This window comes from Temnothorax longispinosus, chromosome 11 (genome assembly GCF_030848805.1).
Source record: "Temnothorax longispinosus isolate EJ_2023e chromosome 11, Tlon_JGU_v1, whole genome shotgun sequence".
NCBI lineage: Eukaryota > Metazoa > Arthropoda > Insecta > Hymenoptera > Formicidae > Temnothorax > Temnothorax longispinosus.
The window spans coordinates 2,404,407-2,419,059 of NC_092368.1; the positions used below are offsets into that span (position 1 = coordinate 2,404,407).

Here is a 14,653-nt window from a genome sequence, read left to right on the forward strand (position 1 = left end):
GTACAACAAGCTGATTGCCAATTCCCGTGAATGAAACGTCTGTCACCATCTGGCGTGCGCGCCACGTGGCTGGATTTCATTGACGCGATATGCGACGATGGTACGAAAGCGTCCGGAATGACCGAAATGAGAGCGGGCTATTCTCTCATTCTTGCAAAATACGTATCTCTCACGATCCGATTTCTCCCTGCTTTCTTGCTCTAAATTTCGCCTCCTGAAAGTCGAGCATTAATCTCAAGTGCGCGTTAAAGCAACACACATGACACGTAGTACATATCGATTTGCTCGCTTATTGCACGTGTCAGCCTTATTAGGTGGCAGCACGAGCTGGTAGTCAACGCGAGATACATGGCAGTGCCTATCCAGCCTATCCACCGTGCGTGTCGTTCGCTCGCGTTTGCGCTCGCACGTCAGTCCGTTCTCGACTGCGGCATTCGGCGATCCGGCGATCCACGACGTCACCTGGACATCATCCGGCGTCGCGACGCCCGTTAACGTAAGCCGAAACCTCCGTACCACCCCTGGGATTCCCTTTTTAACCTTCTGTTAACGCTACTTCGTTCTCGGAGGGAGAACCTGCCTCCGCTCCGATTTCATCGCCCGATACTCTCGCTCGACTTTCACCGCGGATTCCGCGAGCGATTTTCCGTACGAACCTTCGCTTGCGGCCTTGATCGTGTTCGCGTACCTTCGCACGCACGTCCTTTTCCCACGCATTTTTGCGTCCGTTACGTATGTACGTGTGCGTGTGTATGCGTATCTCCGCGTTGTCCTCTTTTTCGCACGCACACGCGTGTTTCGAGAGAACGCGCCAAACGACGTGTCGCAATCCGAGCCTCGATTGAGCGAGCGAGGCAAAAAAATACGCGGAAATGTTTTGACACCTCGCACATTCGCGTGCGGAATAAGGGCACTCCGGATATACGAAACAAAAGAGCGCACGACATAAATAGGATGTAATGTATGGAACGTGACATAAATGTATTTAAAGAGCCACGTGTTTGCACGGTAGACGCATGTGTGCAATAATGCTTTTCTCCCATTGCTATCTGTTTCGTTGCAAAACATTTTTATTTATACACGCCGCGTGAAACGTGCAAGGCAGACGTGTGTCTTTGTTGCGGAAATTGGAAGCGGACAGACGACTCGTCCGTATTATTTCTCTCGAGCTGTCGCAGACGTTCTCACGCTTCTCACAACAGACCCCCGCGCTCTCCCTTATCTTCGCTCTTATATTCTGTTTGTTATTTGCGCACATCGCTTTGAATACACGTCGCGCATATCGCACGCCGCACATCTGCGTTTGCGTTATCTTAATGATCGATAACGACCGATTCCGTTTATTACGCTATTTCGCCCGCTTCCATTATCCGGAGAAAGTTACACCATCTCGGAGGCTCGTTTGTAACAGCTGATGACGTGGCCCGATCATTTACGCGGGAATCTGTACGGTCGTGGCCTTTCGCTGACGATCGTTTCATCGTTGGCTCCGGATTTCCCGGAGCCGCGATGTCGCACGCGATATCTGCATGATGCCACTCGTGCGCACGTGTATGCGCTCATACGCGAATTCTGCTGGTTAATCAATGTGGTGCAAAGCTTTCTTCTGCCGACTCTTTTTTTATCGAGTGTCTTCTGCACTCGATGCATGTGATCGTAATCGTTGATAAGGCTTAGTCGAATAAAAGATAACGCATGAATTGTCATTGAACGAGAATATAAAGTAGGACTTAAATTAAATAATCGACTTAAGCAAATAAATGTCGAATGTTGGTAAGTGCACGCTTCGCTTTCTATTTCACGTCGGAAAAAAAATTCTCCCGCATTCTTCCTGCGATGCTTTCATCATTTTACATTCTTTATTTTTATCTTTAGTTCCAGAAAAATGCAGTACCTTCTACCACTAGTTTTAGTAGTTTTAATAATACAGACGTCGGTCGCACCGCCTGTCGAAAAGAAGAAGAAGGAGGAGGATCACAATGACAAGGAGAACGAAGTCGATGACTCCGAAGATTTGGTAGGTATATTTTTGGAATAATTCTATCTCGATCCGGTTTATACGGATAACGTATAATTCGTAAAATTCGTTTGTCTTTGCAGGGAAACGCGGAGTATCAAATGGAGTATCATCGGTACTTGAAGGAAGTGGTCCAGGCTTTGGAAAGTGACCCGGAGTTCCGCGAAAAGTTGGAAAAGGCCCACGAAGATGATATACGTGTGAGTTTCATGTTGAGAATAAGTTAAGATATTATAGGATTAATTTATATTATATAATTCTAAAGTGATTTATTGCTTGTCATGCTAAATAATTGCTTCTTTAACAATGAAATTTCACACGTGTATCATAGACTATTACGTCTATGATATACCGATCTAAGCATAGATCGCGAGTAGATTGAAATCTATAGATATTGAATTGTCGAATATATTGGATATTTTCTGTCTGTACAGGGTGTCATAAGTATGTTTTAAACTTTGTAATCGTGTTCCTGGATAAAAAGTATGAATAAATATTCCTGTGAACATTAGGCCGAAAATGCTTCGTTATAGTATAAGATATTTGATTTTAAACCAAGGTTGGCCAAACATATGCCAGCTGTTTACGTGTATAATTGTCGAGTCAGCGATATAAATACTATTTTAGAATCAAAACAGACATCGTGGAAAGAAAGAATCTAAATTACTCAGTTATGAAATCTGTTTGTGTCTATCATTTCAATAATGAAGCGTAATATTCACAGGAACATTTATTCATACTTTTTATCCAGGAACACGCTCATGAAGTTTTAAAACATACTTATGACTCACTCTGTATATATACATATATTGAATGCAATTTGTAAATTTCATCAGATATTTTTGTACGTAGACGGGCAAGATAGCGCACGAGCTCCAGTTCGTAGATCATAAGGTCAGAACGAAGCTCGATGAATTGAAACGAGAGGAATTGGAGAGGCTGCGACATCTCGCCACCAAGGAGCATAATCTGATCAACGGTCTGGACATGGACCACTTAAAGATAGCGGAACATTTGGATCACTCTAATACGCATACGTTCGAGATAGATGATTTGAAGAAATTGATCGCCAAGGTAGAACAACTTTTGGATTTATAAAAAAAAATATGACCGGTTTTTGTATGAACTGTTCTAATGAATATTATATTATTATTTTGAATTATTGCAGACGACGAAAGACTTGGCGGACGCCGATAAAAGAAGACGTCAGCAATTTAAAGAATACGAGATGGAAAAGAAATTTGAGGAGGAGCAAAAGATGAAGGGTAATACCGGTAACAGAACATAACGCTTCTAGGCTTGCTCATTTACGAATTTATACGTAATCATCATTTTTGGAATTTACGTATTTCATTTTCGGAAGGTCTGAAGGAGGAAGAGAAGAAGAAGTACGAGGAAGAATTGGAAGCGATGAAGAAGAAGCACAAGGATCACAAACCCGTAAGTTAAAAAATGGATATAAACTAGTTCTTTTCTTTTCTAAAGACTTTATATCAATAGCGAATCATAAACTACGAATCATGCACAGTCTGGCGTCAATGAGTAATATGCATTTGCAGTTGCATCATCCCGGTAGTAAGCAACAATTGGAGGAAGTATGGGAGAAGCAAGATCATATGGAGGATCAGGAATTTAATCCCAAGACATTCTTTTACCTTCATGGTAGGAAAGACTGTTATCTTTATTTACAGAATTGATCAATATTACTTTAAAAAGTGATTCTTCTTTACACATACAAATCGATTCTCAGATCTGGATGGCAATGGTTTCTGGGATCAAGACGAGGTAAAGGCTCTGTTCTTGAAGGAATTGGATAAACTTTACAATGAAGGCGCGCCTGAAGATGACATCTACGAAAGACGGGAAGAAATGGAAAGGATGAGAGAACACGTGTTTAATGAGGCCGATCTTAATCACGACGGTCTCATAAGGTATGCACTTTGAAAATTATTTCCAACCAAGATTCACATTCAGAATTCTTTATGCTAATCGATTGCCAAGAATCACACGAAACGAATAAATGTATTATTTTGCGTCTTTGTTTATTGCAGTTATCAAGAATTTTTAGAACAAACGAAGAAACCCGATTTCCAGCAGGATGAAGGATGGCAAGGATTGGATGAGCAACAAATTTATTCTCAACAAGAGTATGAAGCTTTCCAGAGGCACAGACAGGAAGAAATCCAGAAAATGATCGCCAAGGGAATGGTAGGCGATTAATTACCAAATTTAATCTTGACTGCACTTAAAAATTGAGTAGAAAAACTGTATTTATATATTGTGTATTATAAGTCTAGTTATGAATTTCTAATTGCTATAGGATTAAATCTCCGCATATATCGAGTTGAATTTATTTTTGAACATTAGACTTTACATAGAGACTTCGAAAGCTATCTAAACGATTTTATTTCTCGCTTTTGTATATATATATATATATATATATATATATATATATATATATATATATATATATATCTTCGATAGCATGTTCGAGGTAAAATTAGAAGACGTTCCCATTTATCGCTTTTCCAACCAAGACTAAGTTTTGTAGACGCAGTTATACGCGACTGTAATTACTAGCACGATAAGCGTGTCTTTTAAGTCGTCATTCGACAGATCTGCGTAGAGTGTAGACATTATCATCGCTATCGCTTTGACTGAAAGACGTGCTATCCGTAGTAATTAGAATAATTAACCTAGCTTGTGCACTTTGTTGTCGTTAGTTACCACCACCCCCTGACACTGCACATCTACCTGTCCAACAGGAGCAGGTGAGTAATTACACAAGTGTGAAGCATTCCTTCAATTCAAGTTATTTTTTCAGTGAACTTACGAGATTACCTCTTTTTAACACGTTTTTTTTTTTCATTGTTTTGCAGTTCCCACCACAGTACCAACAACAATACGAGCCCCAGTATCATAATCCGCAGCAAGTGGATCCTTCGCAAAAAGTCGAGGTGCGGTATCACGGGCTTCCAGGACAGATACCGCAATACCAGGAACAACCCTATCAACCTCAAGTTCCACCGCCTCAGCAACATTATCCTGGTCAGATTCCGCAGCAGCAACAGTACCAGGGACAACAGCCGCAGTATCAAGTACCAGTACCGCAACAGCCTCAGTTCCAACCTCAGGGCCAACCTCAGCAAGCACAGCAACAATTCCAAGGCCAGCCTCAGCAGGTCCAACAACAGATTCACAATCAGCCTCAACAGGTCCAACAACAGACTCAGAACCAGCCTCAGCAAGCCCAACAACAGATTCACAATCAGCCTCAACAGGTCCATCAACAGACCCAGAACCAGCCTCAGCAAGCTCAGCAGCAAACACAACAGCAGCAAATGCAGAATCAAGTGCCACAAAATACTCAGAGTAACGTTCCGTCGAGCAGCCAAGGTGCTGCACAAGTCAGCCACAATCTTCTACAGCAACAAGATCCGAAGCTTGTTAAACAACAAATCAACCAGAACATTGTACCGAATATGTAGACAGTGTAGCTAACGCGATGTGATGATCGAATAGTTAATAAAAATGTTTTTAGTTAATTTTTTTTTCTAAATCGTGGACCAGTAATAATATTGGACAAAGTTCTATGGTTCTCGATTTAAAAAGGCTATATGAGACTCTTAAAAAAAATTTAATTTCAGAGAAGTGCAAGCGAAATATAGTATTTACATGTGTATTATTTACGCCAGAAATACTGATAATAATTTTACTTTTGTAATTATTTTAAGGCTTCTGTCGTGGCATCAGCCATATTCAGTTACGATATTGGAAGCAAAAAATCATGTAAACTCTTTTTCTTGCAATATATAAATATAAATTAATTCTATTAATTAAAAGGATATACCCTGAAGTGAAGATAAAATTCCCACGCAATATATTAGGTTAGCCGCTGCGATAAAACAGTTAATATTTTTATGCATTTGCTCAACAAGCAGGCTAGTAGTTGCTTTGGCGGCATGAACGTGTTCCTTGATATATTATATTTCATTAATTTATGCTGTGGACACAGTATACATATATGTATGTATGTATAACAAGAAATGATTTACATGGTTTTTTCGTTTCATGACTCAATGTGGTTGTAGTTAGGAAAGAGCCCTAATTGTTGCATGTGCAATATACTGTTGAATTTTTTTGTAACTCAGAATTAATTCAACAAATTGCTAAGACCGTTAATGTTTATCATTGTTTTTAGCGAACTATTTCTTTACTAATATTGCGATCATATTGTATAAAATGTCTCATTGCTAAATAAATGTTTTCCGAAAAATGTATTAACTCGTTAGAACTTTACATATGTTATTATCTTGCGATTGTACAGGATACATCATGCACGATATGTATGTAACTGACACATGAAACTCGATCAAGGCTCCGTCAACGTTTAAAACTTCGTACAAGCGAGAATGAAGTTCCTTAATTAATGTCTTACCGTGAGAATGTTATTTCACTGCGAATCAGACTGAAATAACTTTATTAAAATTCAAGGAGATTTAAGAAAGAGGGTAGAAGAGAAGAGTAGACACTACAAAACAAGACACATCTTTCGTTTCTCATATTTATTTGTTATTGCATACTGTTTATGTTAGTATATTACTTAGGTATACGTGCCAAGTAGCAACTTAAATGTATGATTGCGTGATTCATCTGTTTGTTCCACCCGTCAAGCGCGCGGATAGGTAGGTAGGTAGGTAGGTAGGTAGGTAGGTAATGTAAGTTGCTTACTCCACTATATATAGGGTGTATTTATAAGTATAGCATACCTCGGTAGAACGTCTTCTTACGAGCTAATCGGTAATAAATAAAAGTTGGGCTCGGGGGTCGGGCTTGGGGGAGGATCTGGGGCTGGGGGAGGGGAGAGTGGGAGAACGCGTTTAATAATGGGCAAACGATTCTGCGTTTCTGCGTCCGTGACTAAAACAAATCGTGTGCGCGACGCAGTACGTTCTCGCACGCTTTTTTTTTTCGAAGTAAATCGGGGAACGAACGTCGTTTCACGAGTCCTCGTCACGGCTACATCTCGTGCGCGTTATCACGCGTTGTTCTATCTCGACATAATCTATCGATACGGGCGACTTATCCAAACGAATTGGGCTACCTACTTGAAAAGAAATACTTGCATTTGTGCTCGCTTTTTCAACAATTTTTTTTTCTTAAAGGCGAAAAATAAAACGATAGTAATTCTACAAAATATTGCCGTTCGCCGTTTGCCGCACACGTTGAGTGCGACGAGCGCGCTTATAATCGATAATAACGATTCCGCCAGCCACTGTCTCGATTAAACCGTCGAAGACTATGCTTTCGATATTCCACATACGATGGACACGTGAAATAATAAATTCCTAAATTATTAACATAATAAATGTTTCCTATATAGGTATGTTTCTTTCAATAAACTTTTAAATTATACTCGTAAATATGATCTCTATCGTTAGAAATTTGTCATTTGAAATAAATTTCTTAACTATGATTATAAATAACAGTGCTTATTAGAGATTTGTCGTTCTCCTATTAGATTTTTAAATCATAATTGTAAATATTTGCTTAAATATCTTAAACTTTCTTAAATAACTCTAACAGACTTCTCGTATCCGTCGTATAAATATTAAGAAGATAGTCCTCATTACGTTTTGTGGATTAAGAGCAAAATTGTCGAAGCGTGCGATCTCGTAATCTCGACGACGGTACAAGAAAACGTGCGATCTTGTCCAGAAAATTATTCGAAAGATTTCAAGTTGTGCGGCAGGAGAGAAATAATTTTAAAGCGTAATCATGTAAAATCATCATCCGGCTAATCTCAAATATATTTCACGCGGATGCGTTGTATCGCACGTTTTTTCCGCGGCTGAATCGAGACAATGCCGAAGAGGCTCGCGAGCTCACCTACGACACGGCGGGCGTAAGAAACGCTTTCGAGAAGGAAGGATATCGGCGCGATCGCCTTCCTCATCGAAAGACGCCCGTCCGACGCGGTTTGCTCCGCACTTCCGACAGACGGAAGAAGGATCGAAATAAAATCCGGATCTCTCTTAGGCTACTTAAAGAGAAGTTCTCAACGAGAACCCCTCGAGAAATAAATTATGTTACACGTTACAGTGATAACGATGAACCTTTTGCCGTACATTCTGCTCCATCTCTATTTACAGTAAAGACAAACAATCTCGTATGTCCCTCTCGTTATCTCGGCTTCTTGGAGATGTTCTTCTTGTGTATCATGTTTGGATGTGTGTCTCTTGTGTCCGTGAAATCGCGTTTCTGCGTGTGTACGCGTGTATAAATTACGTGTTTACTCGGGCTCGTGTGCGATTAAATAACCGGGCTCTGAAAAAGTGTGCGATCCTATTGCTCGACTAATAGTTCTTCGCGAAAAAAAAAAATGAAAGATGCCACATCTCTAAGTTGTCCCTTAAACGTTAACTACAGTAGAGAAACGGAAACGCGGCGGTGTGTATCGTCTTCGCGTGTGGCCCCGACGACGACGTCGGTGGAATCCGATTCGCGCGATCGCGTGTCTCCTCTCGCATCTCTATACGCGATTCAGCGCGATCGCGCCAGCCTGTGAACCCTTTCCCAGCTCGGAAGGGAAAACCGACGCCGTCGTCGGAAACCGCGCGTCCTGTAAACTAGTCGTAAATCGTGTGTACGGAGACTACTTATGTTCTGTTTATAGTCGGCTGTCGCTGTTCGCTGTGCAACTCGCTCTTTCTCAGAGATTTTTTTTTCTCTCACCACTCAATACCGCGGCAATAACGACGATCAAAGGAAATATTTCACACGTGCGTGGAACGAAAGCCCTCGCCGATCGGGTTCTGCATGCGTGTGATTCTGAAACCCCTGGATTACCCGTCTCGCATATCGATGGTCGCATTCTCTCGTCAGATTTTTAACTTTAAAGATTTTTAAATTTCTTAGAAAAAGATTGATTTTCTAATTGTTTTGTTAAAGCTAAGCTCTTTCGATTTTCTTTTCTCTTTAAACACGTGCAATTATGGAATTTTTGGATAGTTTAACGCGTTATTTTCGAATTGATTTCGTCTTGGAGGAGGAAAGGGAAAACGATGAAATGTCAGTGCGTCCATCGATAAACGGGACACGCATCCGCGAGCTGAAACTGAATTGGCTCTCACTAAGGTAGCGCCAGAGTCACGCACGTTCCCGTCCTTTTTATGTGCCGGCCTGATAAAAAAATCCTACGAGCTACTTTATCTTCTCAATTCTAAAGCCTTTCAGCCTCTTTAAGTTCGCCTAGCGCAAAACTCTCTGCCCGTGAACTTTTGTTTCGTTCTCGACGACGTTCGGAAAAAAAGAACCGCGGTCTCTATCTTTATGTCTCTCTCTCGTTCTCGCGCTCTCTCGCTCTTTCTCTCTTTCGCAATAAACGCACTCAGCCTCAGTATAATCCTACAGCGTCAATATATCAATTTTTTATATATATATATATATTTATATATATATAATATACTTTTTTCTCATATATATATTCACTTTGTGTTCTATATCAATAATAGCGTATTAGATACTTTTTTTTGTTCACTTACGTCTTAGGTATGTAATATAGGTATATTCTTTTTTTTTCACCATCTGTTCACAGATACATATATGTATATATCAAAATGTGGAAACGAAAGGGTCCTCTCGAAATAGCCGTTCTCCGTTCGGTCGGTCAGCTGTTCCGCTTTCATTTTTTTTCTCCCCCTATGCTCTTTTCTCCCTCCTACCTAAAAATGCGTCGACTTTATTTGCATTGCCGGGAAACGAAAAAGGAAAACATTTCGAGAATATGCCATTCAGGGTATTACCTGTGTGGATTGATCCAAAACACAAATTTTGTCGGGTAGTTTGTTGCTTCGGACATTCACTCTGACACGCACACAGAGTTCGTAGATACATTGCGCATTCGACATAGGAGGGTTCTCGTCGGTTAACTGAATATCTCGCTCATTGCGCAACCACGCTTTTTTTTTGCAAATAGACGGAAAATCTCGAAAGGGGGATTTTTCTCTTCGCGAATAGTTCAGGAACTGTCGAAAAATTTTGCATTGAAAAATTCTGTCACTGCAAATTTATATCGACCATCGAATTCGGCTCGATTTGGATTTGAGGATTATATCGAGTTCGAAAAATGGGACGCTCCGCACGTTTACAGCGTCAATTGTAATTAGAAATTAAACAATCTCTCAAGGAAATAAATACAAAATAATAATATAAAAGAATATAGAAAGGTTTTCTTTTCGAAACTATCATTTGACTTGTTGTTCGTTTTAATCGAGAATAAAATCATATCATCTATATCGACGAGCGCCACGGAGAAAATGAAATATCAACTCGAAAAAAGCGGTATGTCAAGCTCGCGCAACGTATCTACAAACAAGATCACACGAGTAATGCATTCAGCAGAATTTCGAATGACTTTTCTCGTCGCTTAGTCAAGTGGTCACGGTCTACGGGACACTTAATTTTTTTTTTTGGAAGGCACTTACTACTTTTTTTCTTTTTATACAATATTTAATTTTAAACTCTTCCGCATTCGCTCTCTCTCTTCCCCACGCTCTCGCGACCTCGTGTACTCTCCCTTTCTCTCGCTGTTCTTTCTCTCCTCCTCTTGCACTTGAATTTTTTTCGCGATTCGACTTGCGCTTCTCTACTAAATTTCGGCTCCTCGTCCGCGCAACCCTTCTTTTTCTCCCCCTTCCCTATTTTTCTTCTCGGTTTTTTTTTACCGTCGCACATCTCGCGCGAATTTACGTTTGAACACATTAATGCCTAAATGGTAAATAGAATTCGCGCTTTCCGAATTTCTCGCCGAAATGAAAAACGTGGTCGATTGAAGTCTCGCAACGCGTATACTAATAATAAATCGCCGTTTGTGTCGCCTCGCGACACCGTCGCGTTTTCGCACAAAAGTTTGTATCAAGAATAACGTATTACTTTTTTTCCCCCCTTTATTTTTGACTTGCCTGATGTTTTGTCTCTTAGTCTCTTAGTCAGATACATGCTACGATCGCGCGATCCCCTTCTCTTACCCCTTTTCCCTTCCCTTCTTCACCGGAAAATATTCTGGCTGCATGAGCGTGGCGCGAGAATCAATTTTTTTTCTTCCTGCGATTTTTTTTACCCTCTCTACCGTAAAGTTTTCCAGACAAACGGATAACACGGATGGCTCGTTTCGCCAAAAGCCTCGTACGAGCAAAAGCGAAAAGCGATGATCTTTCCCTTTCACCGAAGGCCACTTCGAATTTTTTTTTGTTTACTTTTTACACTTACAAGGAGTCTCTTTCTCTCATTCTCACTAGCATTCCTCTCGCACTCTTCCTCTTTCTCTCTCCCGAACCAGCGTGCCGATGTTAGAATATATCCAGAAAATTCTGTTTTCGCGACAGATACGTTTAGGATTAAGCTATTTGAAAAATTACGATCCTTTTATAGTCGATCAAAGATATAAATGATCCAAAACGCGAGGATCTTCATATTAACATCATCAAAAGTAATACTTCGCGATAATCAAATCTGAGATGGTTGAATCGAATTTAGCGCAGACGATCAATTACAGGGGTCCAATAAATTCAATTCCAATAAATCGTGCACAATTTTGTTCAATTTGCTCGACATTATAATAAAAATCGCCTACTTATTAATGACAGTGGTCAAATGGAGGAAATCTACGTATTAGACACCGTCGAAAGGCGATACTTGGCGTTAATCAAGTCTTAAAACTCTACAGATCGTTCTGAATTTAGCAAAGGCGATTAATTACAATCTTCAATAAATCCTATTAGTGCATAATTCCGCTCTAATTTTGCACGGTATCAAAATACCTCGTCACTTTAACGGATTCTCGGCACGGCTCGTTCATCGATTGTCGAGGACTCGAGATCCCTTCGCGGAATCATCGCGCGACGTGTGTAAAATTTTGAAAAATAGCACGATCTTTCGAAAGAAGAACACGTATACGACTTTTTGTTTCTCTCTATCTTTCTCTCAAGCCACATTCGCTCCCACCGTCCGTACTCGCGTTCACACACGCCGTTCACGCTCGCACGCAGACTCATATATTCAGGCTCGCAATCTCGCATCGATGCCAGACACTCGTGGTCGCCGAACTCTCACCGAAATTTCGACACGGTCTGTCGTGTCGAGCCACAATTTCTCGTCCCTAATCCCTAAACCTTATAATTTTTATACTTGGCATACCCCAAATATGGCAGGAAGGCAATCATTATACTTAATAACTTTATAGCGATCATCTCGGCCTAGAGTGTGCTCGCTTTATAAGCCGTTGAATTTGTTTTCTCCGTCTCTAAATACTTTTGTCGTACCTTTTTCCCTCCGTCGCTCTTTCTCTCTTTCGCTCTTTAATTTTCTTTTTTGCTCGTTTGCTTGGTAGACAATCATAGTGAATTTTGTACATCTCCCTTACTTATCGAGCTTAGATCGGTGACGTCGCTTACTGCCTGGCGTCAAAAGGATGGTATTTCTTGCACAAAGCGTCGCGGATAAAATTGAGATTTTCTGTTCCGAAGAGATTCATATAGATAAAAGCGCTAGACTTATCTTTAAGACGTTCGATATACGTAAAAAAAAAAGGAAAATATTTCTATTAGTGGATTTATATAAGCAATTTAAAACCAGATCTATTTTGTCTAAAAGCAAGATTTACGTTCTTAGAATGATTTATACAGAAATAGAAAATGAGAGTTCGCGATCTCTGTAATTTATTACTTTCATATTATATATATATATACTGCTAATAAACCTTACTTTTATAGTCTTAAAATAATTCCAAGCAAATCTTTTGCGACACCTAAAAATTAGGGTATATCACAAACTGATCCATGACACGTTGTGTAAGGACTCGATAGTACAACGTGCAGCTCTCTTCGAGGCGGTTTCTTACTTTCTCGTCGATACCCGTCTCGAATAATCAATCATTCGGCAGTAGGCGACCCCTTACGAGTTATTATACATTTGGCATTAAAAGTACAGTTATCGTATAATGCGTAGGTATAAATTTCGAGTGTGTATCTTGTGTATGTACGGCGCGCTCGTGTGTCTGTTTGTGTATGTGTGTGTGTGAAAGTGTATGTATGTCCATACGTGTGCGCGTGTGTGGCGTGTGTGGGTTTTACCTTTATTACATGTACATAGTCTGTACGACACGACGATGACACGACTATCTAGATTGGAAAAAGGTGGCGGCGCGCTCGCGAGGCGCCGGCGACCCAATAGCTATAGTATGTTTGCTAAAAGAAGGTTTTACTCTCTTTCGCTCTCTCTTTCTTTCTCTCTCTCTCTCTCTCTTTCCCTCCGTTTCTACTTTCCCACTGTCGAAGGATCGACCGTGCGCGATCCTCGTCTAGGACGGGGGCCACTACCGGTTTTTCGATCGTCCTTTCCCGAAGCTGTGAGCCAGGCGAGAATATCTCGACACTCGCTTATCTCGTTCGCACTCTGTGTCTCCGTTAGTTTATTTTTTTTTCTTTTGATTGTAAGCCTCTCTTTCTCTCTAACATCCCTCTAAGATATTCGTATGCACAGTACATCGCGCTCGCGTATAACGTTCGGAGTCGCGTATGCGTTATATATACTATAAACTCCCACGAGGAGGTGAAGTCGAATCGGACAAGATGTCGATTCTTCGCGAGAAGCCTACCGGTCCTCCGCATATCACCGGTCCTCAGCCGCTGACGGCCTCGAAGAGAGAGAGATCCTCCTCGGGGTCATCGATGCGCCTCCTCGTCCTTCCACGGCCGGCGATCCTGCAGCGGCTGACGTCGTCGTCGTCTCTCCTCCTCGTCCCGCGGCCACCGAGATGGCTTACTATTCGCAGCGCGAGTCCGTGAGCGGCTCGAGCTTCACCGGGATCTTGTCCTTGTCCTTGAGACCGTGGGGGCTCTTCACCAGATCGGCGATGTCCTCCTGGAAGAGATTCTCCGGACGCGGACTGACGAAGCTTCGTGCCGGCTTGTACGTCATGCCGCTCACGCCGATGCCGACCTCCACGCTGCTGGGTATGTGGCCCGACGGGTCCATCAACGGACCCAGCGGGCTCGCCAACGGACTCTCCAACGGGCTCTCGGGCGGTCCGCCCGAGCCCGGACTCGCCAGGCCGAGATTCAACGGGGAATTGCCGTTGTTGTTGCCGGCGCTGTTACCGCTACCGAGGATGCCGCTCGCGTTGCTGCTCGTGTTGTTGTTGTTGTGGTGCTGACTGGCCTGCATCGCCGCCTGCAGATTCGACGACAGACTGGTGGACAGGTTCGTCGACAGATTCGTCGACAGGTTCGTCGCCATCATGTCGTGCTGCTGCGAGTGCGCCGCTGCCACCATGCTGCACATCTGGTGTCGCAGACCTGGTCGAACATCGAAAATCATGTAGAAAATTATGTAGAAAGATTGGAATCTTGACCGAATAATTGAAATTGCTTCACCAGCAATCTCTGATGAAATTAGCACTACATTTTTCAGAATTTCGATATAATTGACAAGATATTAATCCTTCCCCAAAGTTTCTGATACACTTTAAAAAGAGAGCTATTAAATGTAAACAGCATTTCTTTTGAGCGGAAAACTATACTAGCAATTTTTTCACGTTTAAATATTTTTAACGATTACGTAAAATTAAAAACTCTT

The 14,653-nt window shown here is 41.5% G+C and overlaps 2 protein-coding genes across 9 annotated transcripts in view; one reads left to right on the forward strand and one right to left on the reverse strand.

The window, feature by feature from the left end:
- The first annotated feature begins 336 nt into the window (after nucleotides 1–336).
- Nucb1 (Nucleobindin 1) lies at nucleotides 337–6,297 on the forward strand. Of its 4 annotated transcripts, none has more exons than XM_071794340.1 (11): nucleotides 337–496; nucleotides 1,876–2,017; nucleotides 2,101–2,217; nucleotides 2,870–3,091; nucleotides 3,186–3,291; nucleotides 3,381–3,457; nucleotides 3,577–3,679; nucleotides 3,768–3,948; nucleotides 4,069–4,225; nucleotides 4,741–4,788; nucleotides 4,897–6,297. In XM_071794340.1, the coding sequence occupies exons 2-11, from the start codon at nucleotides 1,886–1,888 to the stop codon at nucleotides 5,503–5,505; spliced, it is 1,752 nt and encodes a 583-aa protein (XP_071650441.1). In that variant the 5' UTR covers nucleotides 337–496; nucleotides 1,876–1,885; the 3' UTR covers nucleotides 5,506–6,297. The 4 variants fall into 4 exon arrangements, with proteins under 4 accessions (XP_071650441.1, XP_071650439.1, XP_071650440.1 ...); XM_071794338.1 differs by having other exon boundaries at nucleotides 338–496; nucleotides 3,186–3,282; XM_071794336.1 differs by lacking the exon at nucleotides 337–496 and adding an exon at nucleotides 1,755–1,773.
- Nucleotides 6,298–6,567: 270 nt separating this feature from the next.
- LOC139822527 (protein bric-a-brac 1) overlaps nucleotides 6,568–14,653 on the reverse strand; it is a 287,526-nt gene continuing 279,440 nt past the window's right edge. For all 5 annotated transcript variants that reach the window (XM_071794332.1, XM_071794333.1, XM_071794331.1 and 2 more), the window contains one exon: nucleotides 6,568–14,373. In XM_071794332.1, coding sequence (XP_071650433.1) covers nucleotides 13,841–14,373 — 533 coding nt within the window. In that variant the 3' untranslated portion in view covers nucleotides 6,568–13,840. The remainder of the gene's footprint in view (nucleotides 14,374–14,653) is intronic.